The sequence below is a fragment of the Balaenoptera borealis genome, assembly GCF_965194805.1.
Source record: "Balaenoptera borealis genome assembly, chromosome: 13".
Taxonomy (NCBI): Eukaryota; Metazoa; Chordata; class Mammalia; order Artiodactyla; family Balaenopteridae; genus Balaenoptera; species Balaenoptera borealis.
Genome location: NC_138870.1, coordinates 46,858,366 through 46,885,472, shown reverse-complemented (window position 1 = coordinate 46,885,472; position 27,107 = coordinate 46,858,366). Strand labels below are relative to the sequence as shown.

The 27,107-nt window shown below is 50.0% G+C and overlaps 1 protein-coding gene across 13 annotated transcripts; it reads right to left on the bottom strand.

The window, feature by feature from the left end:
• Positions 1 to 515: 515 nt before the first annotated feature.
• Positions 516 to 27,107, bottom strand: IKZF4 (IKAROS family zinc finger 4). Of its 13 annotated transcripts, none has more exons than XM_082350969.1 (10): positions 26,709 to 27,104; positions 23,202 to 23,279; positions 18,138 to 18,189; positions 16,921 to 17,019; positions 11,158 to 11,262; positions 9,222 to 9,482; positions 8,265 to 8,432; positions 5,483 to 5,644; positions 4,967 to 5,098; positions 516 to 4,333 (listed from the first exon to the last, which is right to left on the bottom strand). In XM_082350969.1, the coding sequence occupies exons 6-10, from the start codon at positions 9,460 to 9,462 to the stop codon at positions 3,573 to 3,575; spliced, it is 1,464 nt and encodes a 487-aa protein (XP_082207095.1). In that variant the 5' UTR covers positions 9,463 to 9,482; positions 11,158 to 11,262; positions 16,921 to 17,019; positions 18,138 to 18,189; positions 23,202 to 23,279; positions 26,709 to 27,104; the 3' UTR covers positions 516 to 3,572. The 13 variants fall into 13 exon arrangements, with proteins under 13 accessions (XP_082207095.1, XP_082207093.1, XP_082207097.1 ...); XM_082350967.1 differs by lacking the exon at positions 16,921 to 17,019 and adding an exon at positions 12,692 to 12,785; XM_082350971.1 differs by lacking the exon at positions 16,921 to 17,019 and adding an exon at positions 12,692 to 12,785 and having other exon boundaries at positions 5,495 to 5,644; positions 26,709 to 27,096.

Here is a 27,107-nt window from a genome sequence, read left to right as displayed (position 1 = left end):
TTATAAGTCTTAGACAAGTTATCTATTCTCTCTTGGGCTTTTATTCTTCACTAGTAATGGTGACCGTTCTTTAATAGGTTGTCTCTACAATTAAATGAATACTTGGCACAGTGCTTGGCATTTATGAAATGCTCAAGAAGTGGTAGACCCTATTCTCATCATTATTCATGCTGTTGTATCTTGTATCTCCCTGGGAATATAGTGTGTTTTACACATAGTAGGTACTCAACAAATGTTTGATGAATCTCTGCTTTGGACAGATAGACAGGTTGGGTTTTCTCTCCTTTCCTGAAGGCACTCCTGGTGGGCAACTCTCCTCCACTTCCCATACTAGGTTGAAAATTCTTCTGTTCTTCTGTGGCAACAACTTGAGCACTCTTGTTTGGTTTCCTCTCAGTCTTATACTTGTTCACCTTCAAAATGTTTACTAGTTGGTACAGTATGCTGCAAGGAGGTCCCCCTCCCTCCCAGCAGAAAAGCAAGGCAAAGGAAGTCTTCAAAAACAACCAGGGGTGTTAAATTACTCATGTTTATTTATAACAGACCTTCAGCCAGTACAGTACAAAACTTACAGTAGTATATCTCCGTTACACAAATATTTACTTACAATATATTACATATACAAAATGCTTTGCAATAAGTCTCAAAAGCTAGTTTAACTCCCCTTGAGAAAGGAGAAAAACTCTTTAAAAAAAAAGGTGGGGGAAGGGGGAACCAGAGGAAGAGGAGGAGGTGAAGGGGTAAGGTCCAAGGAGACACCAAGCATAGGCTACAAATGAAACCCTGGGAGAGAGAGAAGAGAGGTGGTATTGCACTTGCTTCTGTGTTTTATTTTTTTTTTTCTTTTTGTTCTTCATAACTTCTGATTAAAAATATATATTATATATATATTATGTACACAAGGAAAGAAGCTGCCGGAAGTATTACAAAATCCCATCTGCAGCTTGGACACTGACACGAAAAAACAAAGGTCTGGAAAAGTGTCTATTTAGAAATTTTTTTGTGTGGTGTTGATTTTAAATATCAATATAAAAGGAAAACACCTCTTTTCTCCATGTGGGTTTCAATGTATTTTTTTTCTTTTTCTTTACTTTTTTTTTTATGCAAAAGGCTGCTGGGAAAGAACATGAGGATGTTTGAGGTTCCAGAGCTGGAAGGCTCTAGAAAGTAGGATTTTGTACCTAAGACCCTGGTTAAAGTGCAGTGATGGTCTGGAGAGAGACAGAGTGCCCTTCTCTCCCCTCCTTAGCACCTGGTCTTGCCCTTCCAGTCTCTGCTCTCATGGGCTCAGAGTATGGCCTCAGAGCATAGTCTTTCATGTTCCAGGAGGTTACAGGTGCCAAAACTGACTGGGGGAGGGGACAGGGCACCCTAAGGCTCTGATACCCCAGAAGGGACTAGTCCTTATGAGGTATCACCAAATACACAGCAGCAGAAGAGATGGTGAGGGCAGGTCTAACAGGAAGGGGCTCAATAACCAGAACAGTTGAGGGGAACCCCAGATATTAATGTCAGCTCTGCTGCCATTCTGAAACAAGGAGCCAGTTCCCTGGGGTGTTCTCAAGAAGACTCTCCCCTTCTCCAGAGACCACTCTCCTCCCAGATGACTCCCCGATCCTCTGCCCTTGGCAGCATCTGTTTATTGCTAAATTGTCAGGGAGGAACAGTCAACATACAGTACCCCTCCTTGACAATCTGGTTCTCTTGGGGAGACCACATAGTGGGGGAGAAAAGGAGGAAGAAGAGAAGTTTTTTAGGGTCTCCCTTCCCATAATAGGGTAAGGTAGACTCTCTTAGAGCCCTTAGAGCCCCAATCCCAGGGTCTGTTCCTTAGCCAACCTTTTACCATCCCCCTAAATTATCCCTGATAGGGAGTGAGAAAAGTAGGAGGCAAAAGAGCCAATAAGGAAAGGACATGTGGAAAGAAAGATGGAAGGGAAGAGAAAAGGGGGGAGAGAGAGAGAGAGAGAGAGAGAGAGAAGGACCAAGTGTTACAACTTGTGAGGTGTTGTGTTTGGTTTTTACTTTTTTTATCTTTAAATATAGAAAAACAGGCTTTGGTTTGAATCTCAAGGAAGCAGAGAATGGGATGGCTGTGGCCTTGGGCAGGGAACTCTTGTAGAAAGAGATCTCCAGTTGCAGTGGAGCTGTATCTCCTCCTGCCCCCTTCTCACTAACTAGGTTACCCAAATAGCCAGGGGTCTCTGCAGTAGCCAGGAGAGTGCCCCCTCCTGCCCTACATCTGGGAGCTGAGTGTAGAGGGGGCAGTAAAGGATGACCCCCCCCAGTTCCGTTATGCCCATCCCATTCTTGCTGGGACAAGAGTGGAATGGGGAGAGGGGCACATGCCCTTGCTCATCCTGGGATAATTTTTGGTTATACTGAAAATTAGGAGAGAGAAAAGAGACAGCCTTTTCTCCCTGCCACTGATCCTAAGAACAGGGCCCAGGAGCCCGGGAATGAGAGGGTGAATCCTGCTAGGGGGAGAAGAAGAAGGCAGCGTGACGCGGGGGGCTGAGGGTACCCCCTTGTTATCAGGCAGCAACTCACCAGTTTCTCATAGGACAGGGACCACAGGAGCCCCTGAGAGCCCAGGAAGGTCACTAGAGTGAAGAAGCTTGAGAGGTGGGAGAGAAAGAGAAGAATTTTGACCCATTCCCTTCCCTGGTTCCCATTTAGGCACCTGTGGCTCCAAACGTGTCAGAGACAGAGGACTGCTGACCTAGCCTTGGCCCCTGAGAATATAAAATTGGGGCACTCCAAGGAGAGAAAAACCACCACGGAGTAGACGGGCAGTTTGAGGAGAGAAGAGAGAGATATCACATCCTAGAGGCAGATCCTGAATGTGGGCTTTGGGGAACTCGTATTACTAGGGGGATGTCAAGAGGACCCTCAGTCCCATGGTGCCTGGGGAGAATTTCTTCGGCCTCTCCTTCCAAATGAGGGATTTCTTCATTCGATCAGGAGTAGTGCAAGCTGCCTAAAGTGAGAGGGCACAAGAGGTATGGAGTACCAGGTTGAAGGGTCCCAGAGAGGAGATATAATGCCACAGAGCTAAGGTAGGTCCAGAGGGAGCTATCAGCATCAAAACTGAAGAATCAGATAATGTAAAAGATGAGGACTTAAATCAAGAAGCTCAAGGTCTCTTAGCACTAAGAGGAGCTTCCTACCCCTGGGGCCGTTGGAGAAAGCTGGATCAAAGAGAAAAATTAGGCCTAAAGCAGAAGGGGACTGTGGGCAGGAAGTGGGGTGTGGTAAGTGACTGATATAAGTTAAAAAAAAAAAGAAAAAGAAAACTCAACAAATTATATTAATAAATAACTCAGTGAGTATGGTGGGATGAGAGGAGAAGAGAAAAAGGAGAAACATAAGCAAAAGACCTGTTTCATCACAATGCTTAGATCAGTCAGGGGAGAGGAGGAGCACAGGTGAGGAGGGGTCAGGGTCAAGTGTGAAGTCAGGTAGCCAGTAGCGGGGCTACACAACCCAACTCCTTGGGACGTGATGGGGACAGGGCTAGACTCCTGTAGGTAGGGCAGTGGAGTGGTGGACCGAGGGGGGACACTAGGTCACTAGCCCACCTTGTGCTCCCCCCGGACGATGTGGGAAGAGAACTCGTACCGGTCCTGGCTGTGGTAGCCACAGATGTTGCACTCGAAAGGGTCTCTGAAGCCATGGCAGCCCATGTGGATAGTGAACATGACATGGTCCAGGAAGAGGATGCGGCAGTGCTCACACTTGAAGGCCTTCACCGGCTCACCGCTCTCGCCCACCACCCGAAGCACTTCCTTGGAGGGGCCTGGGGTGCCCCGCAGTAACCCCTCCTGTGGCTTGGGGTCCTCTTTGGCGTAGGCAGGACTGGGCCGGCCCACCACAATGGTGGGAGGAGGCTGGGGTGGGGGACCCTGAGGGAGGGAAACCACCGCCCCAACCCGATCTTCGTGGTTGCTCTCTGTATCTGTGGAGTCCTGGCAGCCATTGCTGGGGGACGCCCCGGGGTCAGTCAGGGGGCCTCGGGCCCGGTAGAGGAGGGGACCTCCATCAGCCAGATCCTCGGGTCCCTCACCTGCTTCTCGGGACCCTGGAAGCTCCAGTCGACCAGGGAGGGGCTGCATCTGAGTGTAGACAGAGCTGATGACGGGCGTGAGTTCTGAGATGCAGTTGGTAGGTGGAAGGCGGAGGGGACGCAGATGTTCTGCCCCCACAAAGGCCAGAGAACCTCCAAAGCCAGGCTCCAGGCCGTGGTGTGCCACCAACTCCACATCCTTCTCATAGCCACCCGAGTTCACATCATAGGGGAGGTCCGAGAGGCTGAAGCGCATCTGCTTTTCGCCTGTGGAGAGGAGGGTCTCAGCAGGGCTGGCTTTGGATAATTCCTAAGCTCCCCCAGGATTACTTCTTCATTTTCTTTCCCCTGGGGATGGCTGTAACATTAATCACCAACCCTCATTTACTTCCCTCAAGGTCAGGTCCTGTGTGGGGCTTCTCCCTGACTCTGGGCTATAATCTTAGGGAAGGACTCAGTCCCAGCCCACTGGTCTTGAATACTTCTTTCGTTGCTCTCTATAAAGCTCCAGGTCCTTACAGAGCTAACGACCAGGGCCAGGTCGGGGGACCCCATACACACCTCTTCTCTCTGACTCTAAGGGTCCTTCACTCAGCCCCTGTAGACTGAAGTCCTTACTATTTTCAAAAATTGGAAGAGCCTGAGCCCCTGACCCCCTCCTCTTACAACCAACCACCTGGAGAACCCTCAACTCTGACCCCTCTTCCACCCTCACGAGGGACGCTCTCCCTCTCCACTCCCCTCCTGTTCTGGGGATAGATTCTGAGCACCAAAGACCACCAGACCGCTTTCTTTCCCCCAAGCGAATCTCCAGACCCAGTTGGTCTAATGGCTACCAGTGCTCAGATTTAGATGAGCTGTGGCTTAAAGCTGATGTCTCCTCTCCAACTGGACTCTTACCTACAAACTTCTGGGGAGTGGAACGCTTGCGTTTGGTGAGGCTGTTGGCCAGACGATCGATGAAAGTTGGCCTCTCAGAGGATGAGTGCAGCATGGAGTCTGGCACCATCTCCAGGTCCCGTATCTCATCACCTAGTGGGAGGGAGGTGGGAACAGGTAGGAGCAGCTGAGTAGGGGTAGCAGTCTGGCTTCCTGCCAGCTCAGCTCCTGGCCTCACCACAGCACATTTCTGATAATTTGGGGACAATTAAATACATGTGGCCCTTGATTGTATACTTCCTTGTACTCTCTCTCTCCCATTAGACTGAGGACATAGATCAAATCCTCCCCTACCTCTGGATCTCCCTGCAGTACCCACCACAGGGCTCTGCACCAACTGCGGTGCTCGGCACATTTACTGGGGTAACTGTCCCTGTTCCATAGACCCCATCCACAAAGGGATGTGGGGGTAGGTGCTGGGATTGCCCTTGTCCTGCACTCCCTCCGGCCTTGTTCTCAACTCCCCGATGGTCCTACCTGCAGGCTCACCTGACTGGCCAGCCAGAGCTTGGGCTTCAGTGCTGAGACTCTGTAGGTAGTTGTGGCACCGCTCCTTGTGCTCCTCCAGGGTGCTCTGCTGTTTGTAGCTCCGGCCGCAGTAGTTACACTTGTAGGGCTTGCCCACCGTGGGAGAGGAGACTGTGTAGGAGAGAGAAGAGAAAGCATTGGAGTTACTTCTCCCTGTGCCCTGGCTCTGCAAAATCGCCCAGGAGCAAATGTGCACGGGCGTGAGGAGGAAGGGACGTTGCTCAGTCGAGTTCTTCTGCTTGTCTTCCTTTCCCCAACTTCAGCTGCAAGCACGGACAGACGACCAAACCTTGGAGAAGAGGGACAACGGGCAGCTATGGGAGGAGAGAGGGGACCCAGGGCACATAGCTTTGGACTGTTGGTGGGCCTCAAGATGGCCAAATTGTTGTTCAAAGGAAGGGAGGACCCAGGGACTTTGTAGGGGGTCATCCCTGGCAGGCAGGCTGGCCCCACCCCAGGATCTCAGAGTCTGGGGCCCAGACTGTGGTTTAACCTTTCCATGTGGCAGGCGGGTATAAGTGCTGTTTATCAGACAAGGGGATTTTTTGCTTACGAACTATCTGTTTCAGTTTGGAGGAAATTGGTGGGCTGGAGTGAGAGAAACAAGAGCCCTTAGATCTGCCAATGTGGGGAGGGGCAGTTTTCACTGACCTTTACTTGTACTCTTACCTCCATCCCTGGCCTGGTTTTACTACTCATTTTTCTTTCTCTCTACACTGAGATACCAAGAGAGCCCTAGAAAAACCATCACTGATAGAGAAATTCTGAGAAGAGAAAAAAAGAAAAGAACAAGAGGAAAGTAAAGGCGAAGAATAAAAGGAAGAGAACACCAACTTTGGGGGTCTTGTTTTAAAAAATAAAGAACAGGATATAAAGATTTTGTTTCCACTGAAGAAAAAAAGGTTGGAAAAACTGAGATCAACACTTCCTTTAAAAACTTGAGAGATGATATTTGTGAAAGTTATCTTGCTACTATTGAGCAGGGACTCAGGAGAAGGTATCTCCAGGAGGCTGGTAATTACTACCCATCCCCCAACGCCTAAACTGGGCCTAGTCTCAATCAATCTACTGCCATTTTGCTCTGGCACTGTAAATCCGAGTGTTTGGGGGATGAGATGAATGCCGTGGTCCTCATCCATCCAAGACTCTTGGGGAAATGATCTAACATCTAGGGGAGGAACTCCTTTTTTCCTATAGTGTGGGCTGTGATAGAAAACATCTCACAGAGATGGGATCCAACAGTTTATGTGTCCGCTTCTGTCCCTAATAATCTCCTACAGAGCAGCATCCAATATCCACCCAGCTGGCCCTGCTGTTTTGGTAGGAATTCTAGGGGGCCAAGCCATCCTTGTCCCAAACCAGCAGGGGGAGCCACCCCTTCTCCTCAGAAAAGGAGCACAACTCCCTGGCACCTGCCGTTAACGGGATTCCAGCGAGGCTGCACAAGAGCTCTGTGATAATAACATCTACCTTGGAATCGTTATGAGGATCACATGAGCGAGGAGACACACGTGAAATGCTCTGTAGATTATAAAGCATGAATCAATAATGATCTTTCTCCCTGGTTCTCCACATACATAGCGATAAAGAGGTCCCAGCTCCAAAGTGAGAGAATCTAGAACAAGGTAGGTGGCTGGGAGAAGTAGAGGGTGGTGAGGTGATTGCTCTGTCCCTTTTAATCCTGGCCTAGGAGAGTTTAAGGAAAGAGAAAAACAGCAAGGAAGGTTTCCAAGGACAGACCCTACTAATTCTTTCCCCTCTGCCCTTCTTCCTTCCTTTTCCCAATCTTGAGCTCCCTCCTTCCTGCCAGCTCAGCTCCTGGCCTCTTCCCAAGTCCAAGCCAAAAGCTTAAAACTCAGTAAAATGCTTCAAAAGTGCTATCTGTCCAGCTGATTCAGAAAGACGTCGACTCAACCCGCCTTGGCTGGGGCTAGGAAACCTTGGTTAGTCCAGTTCCCTGGCACTGTTCCAAACACTGACCTCCAGGCACCCTCTGGATTTGCTGTTGCCTCTGGGAAGGTGACAACCTCTTGGGATGGGAAACAGAAATGGGATACTCTTTTCCTAGGCTTCCTTTCTTCCAGTTTGGGAGGCCCACAGAAATTTTCAGAAACCAGCAGGAAGTCAAGGGGAGACCAGACAGAGTGGGGAGATGCAGATGGTGACAGGTGTGGGGCCTGGGGCACACGGGAGTAGAAGGAGGGGTTTCCCTGGTGCTCAGCAGTGGGGGGTGACGGGGCCCAGAGGGTTCTGGCATCAGTGTGAACTTTAAAACCCAAGTCGGGGGACTTCCCTGGTGGTCCAGTGGTTAAGACTCCGCGCTCCCAACGCAGGGGGCCTGGGTTCAATCCCTGGTCAGGGAACTAGATCCCGCATGCTGCAACTAAGAGTCTGCATGCCGCAACTAAAGATCCTGCATGCGGCAATGAAGATCCCGAGTGCTGCAGCTAAGACCTGGTGCAGCCAAATAAATAAATAAATAAATAAATAAAAACCAAGTCAGGGAGGGTGACTGTTGAGAGCCAACAACATCACCCAGGCTCCTTCTTGCTCCCTATTACAGAGGATGGCAGATGTAAAATACCCCATCAAAGAGCCCCAAATCCCCCATGGGGCCTGCTGCCCTGCTCTGTGAGTGCTCTGCCCTCCTCAGTGGCAGACACTGTAACTCCCCCAGTACAAGAGAAGTGGCTGAGCTCTATTTGCTGGGTGTCCTGGACAGGTCACCTACCCGAGTGTGTGCGGAGGTGGCCAGTGAGCGCATCACGCCGGCGGCAGGCGTAGTTGCAGAAGGGACACTTGAAGGGCTTCTCCCCAGAGTGCAGCTTGATGTGGCGCAGCAGGTTGCCCTTCTGGGTGAAGGAGGCACCGCACTGGTTGCAGTGGAAGGGCCTTTCTCCTGCGAGTGGAAGACAGAGCCCAGACGACAAGGCGTGAGGAACTGTGAAGGTTAAACCTAGTCGCTCACGCTCTGCTTCACCCCACCCGGGGGAAGGAAGGTGCTCAGAACACATTTCTGAGAGGCAGGGCTGTGCCACACACACAAATCCTGCTTTATAAGGACCCCTTGGGAACAGTCTCACCCTGAGATGTAGACTAGAGGTGTGTGGCAGGGGGAAGGGCGCCAGACCTGGAACTCTGGGCCAAAGACTATTGTTAAGAACTGAGCCCCGCAGGGCCCACTCTGCCCCAGAAGTCCGAAGCCCAAAGCCCAAGAAAGCTGGGAAGAGGCTTCTGTGTTCCTTTTTTTAAAAAAAAAATCATGAGACAGGGACTTCCCCGGCGGTCCAGCTGTTAAGACTCAGCGCTTCCACTGCAGGGAGCAAAGGTTCGATCCCTGGTCAGGGAACTAAGATCCCACATGCCTCGCAGCACGGCCAAAAAAAAAAAAAAAAAGAATCATGAGACAGAAGAGCCCAAACAATACCCGTTGGACTACAGGACCCTTCTTGAGGCTACCACACCTTCCCCTCCGTCACCTCCTGAGACAAATACCAGCTTTCCTTTGTAACAACAGCTGAGGAAAGTGCCAGGAAGTACAGGTGTTGAGGGAGTCCGAATTTCATCCCCAGACTTTTTTTCATCAGCTAGAAATGGTGCTGGGAGAGACCCTTCCCTTCCTGAGGCTACCCCACTGCGGCATAGCCTCGCAGCACGGCCTCTGCCTCGGGGCACCTGCTGTACTCACCCGTGTGGCTACGCTTGTGCACCATGAGCACGTTGGGTCCGATGCAGACCATGCCACAGACATCACATTTGAGCTTGCCATTGGGCAGCCGGATGCCACCGGGGGAGTGAGGCTCTGGCCCGCTTCCATCACAGTAGCCCAGGGGCTCCGACAACGAGTCTTCCACGATCACACTGTCATCCTTTTCCAGGAGCCGCTCATCCGGCCCGAGCAGTCTGCTCGACTCCTCATCGCTGTACATCTCCACCTTGATGGAGTTGGCTGGAGGGTGGGAGGGTGTTTAGGATACAGACAGGCAAAGGGCGGAACCTGCTTGTGGGCCAGAAAGGCCCTCCTAAAGTCGGAAAGGCTGTCTCCAAGCCCTGAGACATTGAGGCTTTAAAAGAAGCCAATCCAGGACTTCCCTGGTGGCGCAGCAGTTAAGAATCCGCCTGCCAATGCAGGGGACACGGATTTGAGCCCTGGTCCGGGAAGATCCCACGTGCCGCAGAGCGACTAAGCCCGTGAGCCACAACTACTGAGCCTGCGTGCCTAGAGCCCAGGAGCCACAACTACTGAGCCTGCGTGCCTAGAGCCAATGCTCTGCAACAAGAGAAGCCACCACTATGAGAAGCCCCCGCATAGCAATAAAGAGTAGCCCCCGCCCACCGCAACTAGAGAAAGCCCGCGTGCAGCAATGAAGACCCAACACAGCCAAAAATAAATAAATAAAATAAAATAAAATAAAATAAAATAAGCCAATTCGGGACTTCCCTGGTGGTGCAGTGGTTAAGAATCCGCCTGCCAGTGCAGGGGACACGGATTCGAGCCCTGGTCCAGGAAGATCCCACATGCCATGGAGCAACTAAGCCGGTACGCCACAACTACTGAGCCTCCGCTCTAGAGGCCGTGAGCCACAACCACTGAAGCCCTTGCGCCTAGAGCCCGTGCTCCGCAACAAGAGAAGCCACCGCAGTGAGAAGCCCGCGCACCGCAGTGAAGAGTGGCCCCTGCTCACCACAACTAGAGAAAGCCCGCGTGCAGCAACAAAGACCTAACGCAGCCAAAATAAATAAGTAAATAAATTTTTAAAAAAATGAAAGAAAGAAGCTAATCCCCTAAGTATCCTGGGTGGTGATATGGGGTCCTGCTGGGACCTGAAACAACCTTTTCCTCCTATTCCAACCACCAGGCAAATAGGTTTCAAGAGAAAAAAAGTTGGGGTACATGGGATGTCTTCAGTTACTGGGGAGAGGAGGAGACTAAGGGGAACTTTTTTCTCCACTCTCTTGTCATTAGGAAAGATGTCTGGCTTGGCCCTGGGCAGGAAGCCAGCAAGTAACAGTGGCGGGAAAATGGTCCTAGGAAGACCAAGACGGCGGGCTTAAGAAAGAGCAAAGCTGGAAGACAGAAATGGCTCACACTATCCTCCTGCCCCATAGGACCAAACACCTCTACTCCCCTCCGTAAAAATCTGGAGAGGGGGATGGAGGAGGGAGGAGCCATGGAGGAGAGAGCTTTGGCTCTAGCTCTGACCTACATTCCTGGCTATTCCAACCATTTAGAGAATGTCACAGATCCAGGGCCAGCTGAGGAGGGGCAGTCATGGGGACCCTGTCTGGCAGGAGACTAGGGGGTGGTGATGGGGGGATCCTTCTCATCTCTATTTCCTAACTCCAGCTCACGACCATTTCTATCTACTCATTTCTCCAGCTCCAGAATTTCTCTTTGGAGCCTTTACCTTAATCCCACCCGTGCCTCTTTTAATTCCACCCTAGTCACTAGGCAGTGACCATTCACTCTCCTCTCAGAAGTCAGGGAAACCCCAGACTGAGTTCCTGAGTCCTGTTAGAGACTCTGAGCCGGAAACCAGAGGAGGGCAGCGATGGGGAAATGGCTGCCATGGAAGGCGAACTGAGGGCACCTAACGCCAGGGAGGGCAGGAGGCTGCACTTACCACTGAGTGAGCGGCTGGGAGAAGAGTGCTGGCTGTTGGGGCTGCTCACTGAGGGCCCCACTGGGGCCCCGAGGAACTCCTTCTCCAGAGATGAGTCCCCGCTACCTTGGAGGAGAGAACAAGAGGGGAGGTGAAGTTGCAGCGCGAGCCATTTACTGTCCATTGCCTAATCTCTTCAAAGTTCAGTTAAGTTTCACAAACGTTTATCTCGTAGCCATGTACAAGGCAGTGTTGTATGCCTGGCACCACACCTTGTGCCCTCGCCAGCCTGGGTGCCCGGTGCTGACTTCCACGAGCTCAGTGGCTGCGCCTTGCCCACCCTACCTTCATCTAGGCCTGAGGGGAAGAGCATCATTGCCTGACGTCCACAGGAAGCAGGGCTGGGGCTGGGCGGGCCGGGGTGGAGAGGAAAATGGGGGCCTCAGGAGGGAGGTGGTTCAGGACAGACGTTCTTCCCTACTGTTCCTCTCCGGAGCCCCTGACACCAGGTTCGGGATCTGCAGGAAGGGCAGCTGAAATTGTCCCTGAATCTAATGATAATGATAGTAATCATAATAATAGCAGCTAACATTTTAATTAAAAAATTTTTTTTTTATTTTATGGCCACACCGCACGGCATGTGGGATCTTGGTTCCCTGACCAGGGATCGAACCCACACCCCCTGCACTGGAAGCGCGGAGTCTTAACCACAGAACCGCCAGGGAATTCACAATAGCAGCTAACATTAATTGAGTACTTACTACATGCCAGGAATTGTTCTATGCACTTTAAATGAATCATCTCATTTAATCTTCACAACAACTCTGTGAAGTAGGTGCCAATATTATCTTAATTTTACAGATGAGGAAACTGAAGCACAAAAAAGGCTATGTTACTTGTCTAAGGTCAAGTAGTGGTGGAACCCCAATCTGATCACAAACAGTAAGTACCCATGCCTTAACCATCACCTGTATAGCTAACTGGGAGTCACTGTTTCAGTAGGGAAGAGCTGGGCCCATTCGACTTTCTAAAATCAGCAAAAATGTGGCTACTCTAGAAAGCCTCCATCTGATATGATTCCAATCACATATTTACTACTTGATGTTCCCTTGACAGTGAAATAATCAGTTTATTCTCAATATATTCATTTTAACTTGGTCACAAATTGCTTTGTAAAAATGCTTTTTAAGAGTGTCATATATGTTTTTAAAAATCAGATAACACACCTGAAGATACGAATCATATCTTTAAAAAAAATCCCTCCTCCCCACAATCCTCTGCACAAATATACAGGTGAAATAAAACACATGTAGATAAACACACACAGACACGGACACATACCACATATGCAGATACACATAAAGAGAACATACCTATTGGGAGAAACATAGTCATAGCCTTCAACATTATCTGCTAACATGAACATGCATAGATGTGTGCACACAGGCCTAAATATGGAAGACAGACAGAGAGAGAGAGAGACAAACCCTAAAATTCATCCCTAAAGTCCACCTATTAGTATTTTACCCAATTTCCCAGCTATGCACATACTTACTTTCACAAAATAAAGATTCCATTATAAAATGGTTGGAGTCTTGGGCCTGAGGCAAGAAATCCGGAACACACCCTCCTGAGGGATCCCTCTCCAGCTTTGGTCAGTGGGAAGAAAACAACCACTCAGGACTTTGGGACCATTTCCCATTCATATCCTCTACTAAAAGTCCCATTTCCCCCACTCTATCCCATCAAAGCCTGAGGAAATTTGTTCACTACCTATCGAAGAAGCCTTATGGCTTGAAACTGAGGTTCCCCAGCTGGGGTTCTTTAGATGAGCCATGGTTATCTAAAAAAAGTTGCCCCATATCAGGACCACACACATATCGTGAAGTGAGCATCTCAGAGTTGTGGGTTGAGACTTGTAGACTCAGACCCAGTTTTAAAATATGTCCTTTCAACTAAGAGTAGTGTTTGCTAAGGTTAGAAGGGCTGAAAGGTTATCTTCTCATTCCTTTTCAAATGTTAGTGCTGACTTGTCCTAAATCACTGGATGTTAGTAATGGGGGAAGAACAGGGCTCTGGGCCCTGGCGCTGAGTCCTTGACCCTAAAAGGATGAGTGAGTTTGCTGGAAATCCATTGCTGGTCCCAGCCTACCAGGCTGAGGCTGCCTCTTGGGGCCTGGGGCTTGATATATGGGGAAAATATCCTTAAAGGGATATCTAGGGACACTAAGGGAAAAACACCCTTTGTGGCTCTCCCTCTTAAGGCCTGGGAACAGGAGGAAGAGCAGTTACCGCCAGAGTCACACCAGTAGTTCAACGGGCTCTTTGATGCCGTTGCCTTCCCTAGGATAAAGGTAAGAGGCAAAACAGGCTCAAGTCTACTTTTATGGGGCTAATACATAAAATAAATCCATTTCAGGGGTCAGAAAGTCTTTTGGGGCTCTAGGGATTTTGAGTTTTAGCTGGAAGGTGAAGAGAACTGGAGTCAGATTTAGGAAGTTCAGCAGTTCCTCTCTCAGCCCCAGAAACCCCAGTGAGGGAATTTCAAATGCCTGGGACTCCCAAGAAATCCCAGACTGTCAAAGCCAAGAATTAGGGCTGCTCTCAGGTCTCAGAGAAATTTTCTTGGTCAAAGTCATCACAGATTGGCTGAACCCCCAGAGGGCAAAGCCAAATCATGAGGTTCACATCAGAGGAACCAGGAGGTGGGCAAAGGGCATAAAAGCAGGAGGGAGAGAAAGGAACCAGAGCAGCGTCCCACCAGCTAAATGTGTTTCCCACGTTGAGGGGGTCCAGCCCTCCGCTCCTGCTGCCCTTCCTCCATCCCTTCAAAGAGTGGCCACCTAGGGAAGAGCCGTGAGGTCCGAGAGCCTCCACACTCCTCTGCAAGGGACCTCATCCTAACCGCCTTCCTCTTCTTGACCATGGGTTCCAGGGGGCAGGATGCTAGACTGCTAGCAGGGAAGAGTGGGGTCAGGAGCAAAGAAAGACGCCCATCCCCAGCTCTATTGTGGGGAGGAGGCTGAAGCCCCTCGGATCTCAGTTCCAGGCTGAGGCATCTGCTGCCAGGGCTCCTCTTTACCTCGATTCTTTCTATTGCCCATTCCCACCCCAGCCTGTCTCGGCATTGGCATTTCACCCCAGGCAGCTCTACATCTGTCCCCAAGGCCTAATCAAGATGTCACCACAAGCTCCCACTGTCCAAGTCGCAGCCTTTGCTTAGCAACACCAAACACCATTTCCCATCCTCCGCAAGTGTAAGGAGGAACGCCCCCTCCCCTGCTACACACACAGCCCCCATCCTCTCCCTCTCCTCAGGCTTGGGAGTTGTTACTGAATTGGCTCCCTAGCCCCAGCACCCCCCTTCCCCCCTCCACTAGCCACCTTCTGCCTGAACTTACATTATCCTTCCCTTGCCGGTGAGACCCTGGGGTGCGAACGCGGCCGCCGCCTTGGAAACGGCGAGGGAGTGCGGGTGGTGTGTGCATGTCTGCGTCTCGGTGGCAGGCAGGGGTGAGCCCAGCCACTCACCTTCCAGGAAGCGTGGATTCCTGGAAGTGAGGGGAACCGCCGTCATTTCGCAGGCAGCGGCAGCGGCACGGTGAGCAGGGGCCCACGGCTGCAGCCAGCAAGAGCTCAGCCCAGGGTGTGTGTGTGAGCGTGTGTGTGTGTGTGTGTGTGTGTGTGTGTGTGTGAGAGAGAGAGAGAGAGAGAGGGAGAGAGGGAGAGAGGGAGAGAGAGAGGGAGAGAGGGAGAGAGGGAGGGAGAGAGGGAGAGAGGGAGAGAGGGAGAGAGAGAGGGAGAGAGGGAGAGAGGGAGAGAGAGAGAGGGAGAGAGGGAGAGAGAGAGAGAGAGAGAGGGAGAGAGAGAGAGAGAGAGGGAGAGAGAGAGGGAGAAAGCAGGAGCAGCACAGCTTGGATGTGCCTGGGGAGGGGGCTGGAGAGAATGTGTATGTGGTGACGGGGGCTAGGCTACAGCATCCCTTCCTCAAGCCAGTGAAGGGCTGGGGTTGGGGGGGTCCACAGGGAGGGAGGCAGATGCCGTTGCCCTCGTGCCCAGCAGACAAAGAGGAACTGCACAACAAATGCCTGAGAGAGACAAGAGTGTGTGCAAGAGAGAGAGAGATGGATGGGCCCACAGGGTTGGGGGAGAAAGGGGGGCCCCCAGGGAAGGCCCAATCCTCTGCCAGCTGGGGAAGCCAAGGCCTCAGAGGTCATGGGGCCCAGGACAGCGGGCAGCTTCAAGGCTCTCAGATCGGCAGAGAGCCCCTCCCCCACAGAACTCAGGCTCTCCGTATCCCTCCTTTCCTTCCTCCTCCAGGAGGGAGGTCGCTCTCCAGATCTGGGGACTGACAGCCTCCCCCTTCCCAGCAGCCGGAGGGCCCTGCACAGTCTGATCTCAGGCTCGTGTTGCTCTGTGGCCCTGAGCCCTTTCAGATTCCAGGCAAAGTACTGGTATAGTCTCCCCACCTCCCCTCCCCTCCTGTGCCCCTGGGGCCCCAGCAGCCGACAGCCCTGGCTGAATCCGCCCTCTATCAAGACAAGGCCTCTGCTCCCTTCCCTTCCAGAGGAGCTGCTCACTGACGTGCTGACCTACTTTGGAAGACTAGATTTTCTGATTCCAAGAATTTGGGGGTGGGAGGGGCCGTGAAACTTTGGGCTGTCTACCCCTGGATCCCTTTCTGCCAAGGTTCCCTTAAACATTTCACAGTCCCAGAAAACTTGGGACAAGCACTGCTCAGTCAGTTAATTGCACGAGCTGCGTTTGAGCAACTCAGTTCCCCTTGAAAGATAGGGAATGGGGGTGGGGAGAGCACCTGTGTGGTAAATTAATGGATTCCTCCTTTCTTCCCTCTCTTCCCCAGGAGGGAATGGTCTGCACCTTTAGAAAGAGATAGGGGAAGAAAAGGTGGGTTTTCTGAAATAGGTTCTGGGCGGTGGGAAAATCTCTTCGAAGAACAGGAGAGATACCCCCTTCGTCAACTGGCCGGGCACGTGAAGGCCCCCAGGTGTGGAGGCGGAAGGGCGCTGATGACCGTGAGGGGCCGCCGCGCACTGTAGACTGCAGCCTTTCCTCCTGCTTCCACATCAGTCCGGGAGAGAAGCGTCAGCGACGGGCACTCAGGCAGCCCTCCCGTGAACTGTCTCAGCCACGCCCAGTCCTGCAGGGGCTGCTTTTCAGTGCTCATGTTAACCCTGCCTTGATTTTCCCCTGTGCCTCTCTAAGGTGCAGTAGCTGCTGACATCTAGAATTCTCAGAACACAGATGAGGGGTTTCTGGCCTCCACTTTCATTCAAAAACCATCCTGTGCAGAGGACTCTTCTTATCTAGGAAGTGCCACCCTGCTGAAAGCAGGGAAAAGCTTGGTTTCATAGCACAGTGAAGCCAACACCCTCAGAAGTTTTCCTCTAATACTCAACATTCTCCAGAGATAGGACTGAAAAGAGCTCCATGGGATTTCCCCAGCCGGCTTCCTAGCTTCTCATTTGCCTGCCTTAGGGCAGGGACTTCTCCATCTGAGTGTTCCCCAGCACCAACGCAGGGTCCTGAGAACAGGTGTTCCTCAATAGTGGTTTTCTGAATAGGCTTAACTGAGCAGGAGGTAGGAGGATTGGCTGGTTCCTCAGAAAGGCCATGACTTTAGTTCCAATAAAGTCTCTTTCAACTAAATCAGTCCACTTGATCCCTGTTACTCTGTCCAGCATGTAACAGGTATCAAATGCCTGTACCCATTCCAACGCCTTCCCTCCTTAAATGAGAAAGGGGTCAGAGTCAACTTCTTACCTTGACATTATGCAGGTGTTGTCAATGACTCTCATATGTGTGTCTGACCCATCTTGCTATCTCCCTTAGCGCATGCCCATAATTCCTCCATTGGTCCCACTTTAAGGTAAAAAAATAAACTATAGGTCATTTCTACAATGGTGCCTGGATTACTGATGGGGATACGCATCACCTCAAAACCCAATTCTGGCTTCCCTTACCTCTTACAATCATTTCCTGCCCTAACATTCTAATGGTCCAAAAAATGATTCCTTCCATCGTAGAGACAAACTCTGTCTTAGGCCCTTTCCTACACCCTCAGAGAGAGCCGGATGAAGTTCCTCATTTCTTTTCATCTTGTGAAACTCTAAGAGGATCCTGATTACTTTCATATCCCTAAAAGCCACCCGTACTACAAGCAGTGATCTCTTCTGCCTCAATAAGAGTATTTGGCAGGTATAAAAAGCTACGACGTTATGATCACGGAAAGGATTGGGGGAGAATTGGGCTCTCTACCTCTCCTTCAAAGGTGTAAGCTCTTGGCCCACTGGCTGAATTCAGACCATAGATAAATTTGGCTTCTTGCCCCATGGAACATTTTTTTAAATATGGAGTTATTATTTTTAAATGGAGACATTTCATATAAAATCCTGATTTCTGATTTCTTTTGAAAAGCTAGAAGTTTGGGCCATACTGGATACGCATTCCCACAGGGCGATGCCTGCTGGACTCTGCAGAGCTCCTGCTCCTTGAGGTAGGACATGTGCTCTCCAGTCCAGGACAGTCCCCATCATTCTCTTCTGCTCGTTATCCAAAGCCAGTTCACTCTTTTACATACCCACCTGGCCCCTGCAGGCCTCTGAGGTTTGAAACCTGGCTCTGCTCTCTACCTGGCTGGGACAGGATGTCATGTTTAGCTGGTGACCTCAGAGCACAGAAGAAGGAATCTTATCTTCCTTCTGTCTCTTTGTTTCAAATCAGTCCTCTCTCTAATAGTCTCCACTCATATTCCCCTCCTATTTCCTTCTCCTACTCCTATCCTCCAAGATGTCTGGGGAGAGAATCACTTTTTAGGGAATGTAAAATGACCAAAATAAATGCACACCACCAAGAGTGAGTGACAGCTCTGTGACCAGGGCACTCAGAGGTCCCGTGCTAGGCTGAAGGCTCTCCACTCTGCTCCACAGGAGAGCATCTGCTCCCAGCCCCTTACAAACAGAATGCACAAGAGGGCATACCAGACATATAGGAGCGGCCATTGCTGTCTTCTATGTCCATCTTAGAGAGATTCTGCTGGAAGAGAAAACAACTACTATTAGAAGCCAGATCTGGAAAGGGAGTAGGTTTCTCTCTGACATTCTGGAGTTAGCAAGAACCCTAAAGGATCACTTAAGTGTGCTCTGACCCTATCCTAAAGAAGCAAAACCTCATACTTTGTCCCGGAGAGAACGACGATGTACCCTGACTTACAAACCCCAGGGTCTCCGCCAACCCCCAACTTCTGCAGGCTTCCCCAGTCTCTCGGGTGGAAACACTTTTTTTTTTTTTTTAAATATTTATTTATTTATTTAATTTATTTATTTTTGGCTGCGTTGGGTCTTCGTTGCTGCACGCGGGCTTTCTCTAGTTGCGGCGAGCGGGGGCTACTCTTCATTGCGGTGCGCGGGCTTCTCACTGCGGTGGCTTCTCTTGTTGTGGAGCACGGGCTCTAGGCGCACGGGCTTCAGTAGTTGTGGCACACAGGCTTAGTAGTTGTGGCTCGTGGGCTCTAGAGCGCAGGCTCAGTAGTTGTGGCACACGGGCTTAGTTGCTCTGTGGTATGTGGGATCTTCCCGGACCAGGGCTCGAACCCGTGTTCCCTGCATTGGCAGGCGGATTCTTAACCACTGCGCCACCAGGGAAGCCCCCGGAAACACTGTCTTATTCTACACTGGTCCCTGATTGTGTTGTTTGGAGAGTAGACCCTCTCCCTGTAAGTGGAGCTGATGGTGTAGGAAAGGAGACAGGTTACAGCTCAGCTCTCATGAGGCAAAGAAACAACCCCATAGAGGCTCTAAACCTTGTTAAGGATGGGGTAGTAATAGGAGGAAGAAGCTAGATGCGGTTGTTCAAGGGATACTTTTTTGGGTGGAAGGAGGGAGGGGGACAGGAAAGTAGAAGATAAAGGAGAGCAGCCCACCTCAAGTTCAGAGAGGAATCCTCTACTGAAGGTGTAACAGTCAAATTAAACCTTTAAGTGTTTCCCCCCTTACTTCTTGTCGATTACTTTGCTATGTTTATTTTTTTAAAAGGGGAGTTGAGGTTCCCACCCCTGAATTTAAAATGCGGGTTAGTCTATTTGAGGGAAGGCAAACAGTAATTGGCAGTAGAGTATTAAACAATCAAGAACTGAGGATAATTAAAAGTGATAATTTGTTGCAATGAATTATCCCAGGAGCCTGTGGGAGGAGAAAAAAAAAATTCTATTTGGTGGAAATTTACATACATCCAAAATTGCTTTCACCAGTCATCTCATGAAAAATAAATACCCCAGGGGCAGATTTTGGGGAGCTAGAGTGGGGCGAGGGAACAGCCTGAGCTGCCACCGGGATTCTTGGTCTCTTTGAAGGATCTCACTGAGGCAGATGGATGGAAATCTGGTTTGCTGGTAATACTATATTGATAGAGGTGGGGATGGGGGCTCTGGAGGGCACACAGGGGGAAAGTGTCTATCACCCCGTCTCCCTCCCACCACACTCCAAGTCATTCTTGTCTAGTGCTGGGAGACATCATACTCTAAAAAGTCTCATGAGAAAGCCTGACACACGGGCTCTCCTTCACTTTGCAAAGCAGCTCTCCCTAGATTTCATTAGAGAGATTTCTAGTCTCACCTAGGACGCCTGGGTGTGGAAGAAAAAATTCTCCAAGTTTATTTTCAACTCCTCTTTTCTTGACATCCTCCCCGGGATGGACTGAGCTTTGGGACCAGACTGCTAGACCAAGCCACAATAAGAAGCGGTTCCTTGAAGGTTCCCTTAGGAGCAATGATGAGAAGAGCCCAAGTCCACAGTGGTTAGTGAACTCATACCCTCTGGAACTAGCCATAGAATTTGCGGTGGTCAGAAATGGAAATACGAGGGAACGCGGTCTGGTACTCATGGGGTCCCTTTCATTTCCGAATCATTAGCTCCATAATTGCCCTTTGGGATTTTGCAGAGCTCAAGATGCCACATGTGACTTCCCTCACACACACACCCCCACCCCCCAATGCAGGAGAAGCAAGAGTGAGTAGGTTTTTCCCCATTTTCTGCTTGGAGAAACTGAGGTTCAGAGCAGCTAAGTGACTTGTCTCAGGGCTCATACTGAGCCTGGAACAAGGAAAAGAACCCAAGTCTCCTGCCTCTCTGAGGTGTGCTTCCTTTCAAAAGCCAGGGTACTCAAGGCCTTCATGGATCTTCTTGCTTTTCCCTGGTTCTAACATCTTTTCCTTTGGTATGATCCCCGTGGGAGTGGGGTTTGTTACTTAAAAAGTAAGAGCAGGGACTTCCCTGGTGGCACAGTGGTTAAGAATCCACCTGCCAATGCAGGGGACATGGGTTCGATCCCTGGTATGGGAAGATCCCACATGCTGCGGAGCAACTAAGCCCGTGAACCACAACTACAGAGCCTGCGCTCTAGAACCCGCGAGCCACAACTACTGAGCCCGTGTGCCCCAACTACTGAAGCCTATGCGCCTAGAGCCTGTGCTCCACAACAAGAGAAGCCACCACGATGAGAAGCCCACGCACCGCAACGAAGAGTAGCCCCCGGTCACTGCAACTAGAGAAAGCCTGCACGCAGCAACGAAGACCCAACGCAGCCAAAAATAAATAAATAAATTTATTTATTTATTTAAAAAAAAAAGAACAAATTGAGCAGGCTCTATGGGGAGAAATATCCTAATGCGATTGTGTGTGTGTGTGTGTGTGTGTGTGCGCGCGCGCATGTGTGTGTATGAACGGGGAGCTAGACAAGCACTAGGTGGGCAGAATAGTTGAAGCATAGCATTCAGCTATGCTGAGTACTGGCTCAGGAAGTGCATCTCATTCTTGGACACCTGCCCAAATGGCCCCAAAACAATTTCGAGAAGGGTCTGAAGGAGTTGTTTTCCCGAGTTGGACTTTGTTCCTAGAAACTGAGGAACTGAGCTCTTCTGCTTCTTAATTTTTCTTAACAGGTGCTCCATGACACATCTTGGGAAAAATCAGTCTTTAGCTGTCTCCAACTGGTCTAAATGCCAAGTTGGTAGCCCTGGGAGTGAGACCGGACTGAGATTCTGCTCTTCCCGATCCTGGTATTCCGAGAGCCAGGAGCACATCAGGAGATGTACTTCACTGTTTGCTCAAGTCTTCAGGCAGCATATCCCTCTCCACCTTCCCACTCCCTGCCCCTCAAAGCACCTTCCCCCCTGCCTGGCCTGCCAGGCAGATCTTAGTGTCTCCTTAGAGGAACTGGGTCAAATTAGGCAGTGCCAACTGGAGACACACCACAGCGGGAGGAGGCATAAAGAGGGAGAAGCTAGTGACACAAGACAGGTTTGGTTCAAAGATCTCAAAAGGAAACTGGCTTTATATCAACATAGACACCATTCAGTGATGGACGTAGGCACATATGTACTGTAAATTCAGTTCAGTGAGCTGAATACAAAGCAACTAGAAACAGCCAGCCTCCCAATTCAAAAGGAAGTATTTTTATGAGGAGGGAGGAAAGGTTGGTCGTTGTAACCTGAGACAAAGACTTTCTTCCCTGTTCTTTTGAATGCACCTGGCACCATAATAAGAATCCTCCATGGCCCTGGCTTTCTTCCATCAACATGATATCGCATTTAAACAGAAATGGGCAGGAATGGGTATCCCTTCCAGACAGAAGATTTCCCACCACACTTCCTGAGAAGCAGCAGGTGAGGCCAATCCAAGGTCTGACTTCCAAGGTTAGGCATCAGCTACCACCCTCATCTCCCCATCTCCACAAAAACGTTCCCACAGCTCTAACTATTGGTGAAAAAAATATCAGAAAGTCAAGTTTTCTCTGTGTAGTGGCTCTGAAAGCCTGAAAGAATATGGACATCACAAGTAATTAAAGCTCTTCAGATCCTCCAAAGAATCCTGTTTGATCCAGTGAAACTCCAAGACTGGAATTTAAAACACAGTCCATGTGGCTTAGTGGGTAGAAAGGTAGTGAGGAGGATGTCGTTGGGAAAGAGGGTGAAAGTGGAGAGAGGGGCAAGGATCCATGCCATCCTTTTGGCTGCAATAGGGAGGAGGGGAGATTTTTTTCTCTGGTCTCTCTTAGGATCTGGGATCTGAGGTGGAGTCCAGTGATTTTTAAAAAAAATTTTTACTGGGGTATAGTTGATTTACAATGTTGTGTTAGTTTCAGGTGTACAGCAAAGTGGATCAGTTATACATATACATATATCCACTCTTTTTTAGATTTTTTTCCCATATAGGCCATTACAGAGTATTGAGTAGAGTTCCCTGTGCTATACAGTAGGTCCTTATTAGTCATCTATTTTATATATAGTAGTGTGTATGTGTCAATCCCAATCTTCCAATTTATCCCTCCCCTCCCTTACCCCCTCCCCCGGTAACGATAAGTTTATTTTCTACGTCTGTAACTCTATTTCTGTTTTGTAGATAAGTCCATTTGTAGCTTTTTTTAGATTCCACACATAAGCAATATCATATGATATTTGCCCAGTGATTATGAACAAGACAGATCTTCCCACCTGCCTGGGATTGAGCAGTGCAGGTACTAGAAGTGGACCAAACCCAAGCATCATCCTCTCCTGTCTGTGCCTTCCTGAACTGAATGAAACCTCAGTAAAAAACATGTTGGAATCACAAAGCTGGCTCTGCTCTCTATCAGGACTTTGAATAACTGGGGAGGGGGAAAGGGTAAAGGGTTGAGAGAAGAGGTGGAATTAGGTATTGCTGCAACCTGACTACACGCCGCTTTCCAGGAACCAGACCTAGACATTGAGCGATTTGCAGCTCTGAAGTGATCTTTAGGGTCAACCTAGTGCCCTCTGAAGGAAACCCACCAACCTTTTCTCAGGTTATGTGTCTGTATTTACAGCAGAAAGATCTGACTCATTTTCACCAGGCTGTAGATAGTGACCTGTTTACTTATAACACAGACGAGGACAGCTCAGCTTCGTTATCCAAGTGCTTGGGGAGCAGTGTGGGGCGGATGAATTCTCAGGTCACCCTAGAAATGGCCAGTCTCTAAAATAAGAAGGGGTAAGAGCTGGAAACAACACCTGGGCAGTGGGAAAATATCACCTCATTGTCTCCTTTTAGCTCTCAGTTGGATGCATCTTTTCTCTTGTTCTTTGTGCTTCCCTGGCCTCCCCACGTAGACTGCGGAAGAGAGAGAAGGCTAAGGTTTATGGGTGGGAGGAGAAACAATCTCACCCCTCCCATGTCTCATTTCAGAACTAAGGAAAGGGCCAAACTAAACAGTTTAAATCACCAGGTGTGATGCACATGAGATGATACTTTCTGGGGCTTTTGGGTATACCCTTGAGTATATAAGCCCTATGTTTATAGAAAGGCTCCACAAGGTCACTGCTGTTCAGCTGTACCTTTTGGCAGGGGTGGGTAAAGTAGAGCAGGGCAGTTCAATTTGAGTTTTATAATAATAAGTTTTGAAGCCAAAGATGCCCAAAACAGGGTTTACTATCTCAAGTGAAGTTTGAAATGACATGGAAGTCTCAATTAACTATTCTGATTGGGGTAGGGTGGCAAAAAGGTGGAAGAGACAGAAACAATTGCCTTTGGTGGCAGTCCTGGCCAGAAGTCCCTAATGCATGGTGACCAAAAGAGCTCACTGTTGTTTGGGCCAGGAAGATGTTTTCAGGCTCCTCTGCTAACAACGAATCTTGCTCTGACAATCCAATTTAGTAAGCCTCTGTTCATTTGGAGGGCCTGGGGCAGGGGTGCTCCAGGACCTGGGGAATCTTGGAGCTAGAATGGAGTTGAGAGATGATCTCCAATCTCTTGGTTTTTAACAGAAGAGTTAAACTAAGCCCAGAGTCACCCATCTGGTTAGCGATAGAAGTAGGACAAATAGAACCCAGGTTACCAGTCTGGGCTTCTTTCTACTACAGCACAAAATCAAATCTTGCCATAGCAAGGTCTGGGGCTCCTCTGCTTGCTTTCTTTCTTGGATGATGAAATGAACAGTTTTGGGGTCTCCATCTTAGTGACTTAAGTCCTTGAACTACAAACACAGGTCTATGGATGGGAAGAGAAATAATCCTCTCCCTCCCATGTCTGTTTTCAGAGATTATGGGCCTGAGGAAAAAGCCAACCTAGACTCTCACTAAATCTCTTTAATGTAGGAACAGGGCTCCTTGGCTCAAGGATTAGACCAGCATACGTATTCCAGCAGAGTCTGCAAGGTCGATGACCCTTGGGGGGGACCAGGCCATTCATATCAGCACTACCCTTTCTTAGATTCTTTCCTCTGAAAGACCTTGAACCTGTCTCTGTTTCCAGTACAGAGTCCCCAGCTCTTCTGAGAAAAGGAGGCAAATCAAAGAGCCTGGAATTCAGAGCTTTCTCCAGCAGGGTCAAGAGACCAACAAAGGGAGTCCCTCTGCCTGTGGCATTGTCTATACCCACAGGGTTCCACACTCTTATTTGTTCCTACAGAGCGAAATGAGGCTAGAAATACCTGCCCTACAATAACTTTTTTTTTTTTTAATCAGTCATCAATTTTATACACATCAGTGTATACATGTCAATACAATAACTTTTTATTTTTCCTTGACTATTTTGTGTGTGTGTGTGTGTTGAGGGAAGAGAGATGGCCAGTCTGGGAGGAAATAATTTCTTTGTGGATGTTGGGTGGGGAAAGTAGGATAAAAGGTGGGATAATGTTCCTCCCATGCTGGGAAGTACTAAGCATGTACTAAGAGGAAATAAGGAATAAACTTTCAGTTGCATTTTCCACTGGAAAAAAGTCAGGACTTATTTCTGAGCCAAGTCCTCCAAACCTACTGAGAGTAAGGGGATTGCCCAGAAGCTACAATTGAACTAACTAACTGCACTCAGTGGGCAACAAAAACATTATGTTTTGTGCTTGAGACATCAGCATCTACTGAGTAGGACAAGATATAATTCTGAAGCTGCCAAATTGAGGGCAGCTCCCACCATCCTGGGGCCCACCCCAGAAGCTCCACTGAGACCTCTCCTGCTTCCCAATGGTAAGGCTATTTTCTTCTTTAAAGACTTTATTTTTATCTCAGGAGCCACTCTTTTGACGGTTCTCATGACCCAGGGAGCAGTCTGGATTCTCTGAATTAGGCTGTAAGTGGGGAAGGCTGAAGTCCCCCGCACACCACAGAGCAAGATTCACTGACCTACTGGCAGACCCATGAGGAGATGAGGAATTCCCGGCTGGGCATTTCACATACCCCTACCAAATAAGATGCTACACCCAAAGGGTGTCTGATTTGGCCTTTTATCTGGTCTTGTTCTCAGAATCTGAGTGATCTTAAGTGGAAATATTCTAGGTAGTCAGACACCTGCTTTTATTGCTTCCTAAGGACATGGACATGTACCTTCACCCAGACAAAGTGAACAAGTAGCATTAAGGGGAAACAGCCAGGCCTCAATAGTCTGCTGCTTGGCCATGATTTTGGAAGGCCTAGAGCTGACCTATGAGCAAGTCACAACCATACCAAGCTCACCACTGATGCTTTGAGGGCTCGGACTGGGGAGACTGGAGTATAGCTGGAGCTATCAGACATGTAAGTGGGGGTGGATAAATCACAACAGTAGACAGTTTTGCTTATAGGAGAAGGGACTGAGGTGAAAGAAGGTGTGCAAACTTTGACACAGTGTGGTTGGTAATACATCAAATCTTCCTAGAAGCAGAGTCAGTAAATTCATGACCTTGGAGGGGGAAATGGGGTACCATATTTCCTAAACATCTCATATCTAAAGGTCCATGTTCCCATTAAACATTGTCACCAGACAGGACCAGTCATAATTAAAAAAAAAAAAAAAAAACGGATAGAAATCAAACAGTGAGAATCTACAACTACAAGGGCGAAGACAGTAACTGGGGATGGGGCTGTGTGAGGAGATACAGGGAAGGCTGTTTTAGTTTAGACCTGCTTCCCAAGTCTGTTGTACCCCCTGGTGGTCTGCCCCAGGGCTTCCTCTGTGTTTCTTCCTTAGGGCTCCTACGCAATGAATCTCTTCCTTCCCAACCTTGCTTCTCAGGTTCCCTGGACTTCTCACCCTACATAGTACCCCAGACAGCACTTTTCGCTCCACCCTAAGTTTCTTCTCTACCACATGTTTCTCCCACTCTGCTCACTGCCTCCCAGTCTTCCCACTTAGGCCTATGTCTTTCTCTCTAACCTTCTTGACCGACACCTTCCCCCCACCCCACCCCGCGCCGCCTCTCGCTTCTTTGCCCAGGTACCCAGTCTAATTCGCCTTTCTCCGCCCTGTCCTTCTGTTCTACCCCAGCTGTACCCCACGAAGGAGCCTCGCGCACACCAGCTCCCGCCTGTCCTCGGTCCTCTGCCGTGACCCATCTCCCGCCCTTTTAGGACGCCTAGGTCCCTGCTACGTCCCCCTCAATCCTGTGGCCTCGCGCCAAACCCCCCATGCCAGCTTCCTCCCTTGGGCCGCAACCCACCCAGCGACCCTCTTCCCGCCTCGCCCCCGCCCACGTGTCCCCCTCCCTTCACACCCAAGCCCCTCAGGCCCCGCCCCCGGCGGCCGAGGCCCCGCCCCTCGCGCTTCGCCCAAACCCCGCCCCTCACTCACCTGAGGCAGCTCCGCGCGCGCGCAGGCTGGGCGGGAGAGGGAGAGGGGAAGGTATTGGGGGAGAAGGGGGCGGGGCGGCGGGGGTCCCCCACTCTGGCCCGGGCGGCCCAGTGCGGGGGGAGTGGGGTCACTGAGCCGGCCGCAACCGGGCCGGAGGCGGGACCCGGGCGCTCAGCGGCGGCGGCGGCTCCATCTCCATCAGCGGCTTCACCTGAGGAGGGACGGGCCCCCCCCATAAACCCCCCCAGCACGGCTGTCCCCCCTCCCCCGAACAACTTCCGGCCCCACTACCAGGCGACAGGCGGCGTGGCTGAACACCGAGCGCCCACAAGCTGGGGAGACAAGGGAGGAAGAGCTAGGGGAGAGTAGCCGAGCGCCGAAAGATTCAAGTCCTAAAGG

Coding starts and splice junctions, on each gene's coding strand:
- IKZF4 (XM_082350970.1), bottom strand. CDS start 14,713: ATGACGGCGGTTCCCCTCACTTCCAGGAATCCACGCTTCCTGGAAGGT. Junction 11,263..12,691: donor GGAATCTTTATTTTGTGAAA/GTAAGTATGTGC, acceptor CTCTCCTCCAAG/GTAGCGGGGACTCATCTCTG. Junction 8,433..9,221: donor GCACAAGCGTAGCCACACGG/GTGAGTACAGCA, acceptor TTCCACTCGCAG/GAGAAAGGCCCTTCCACTGC.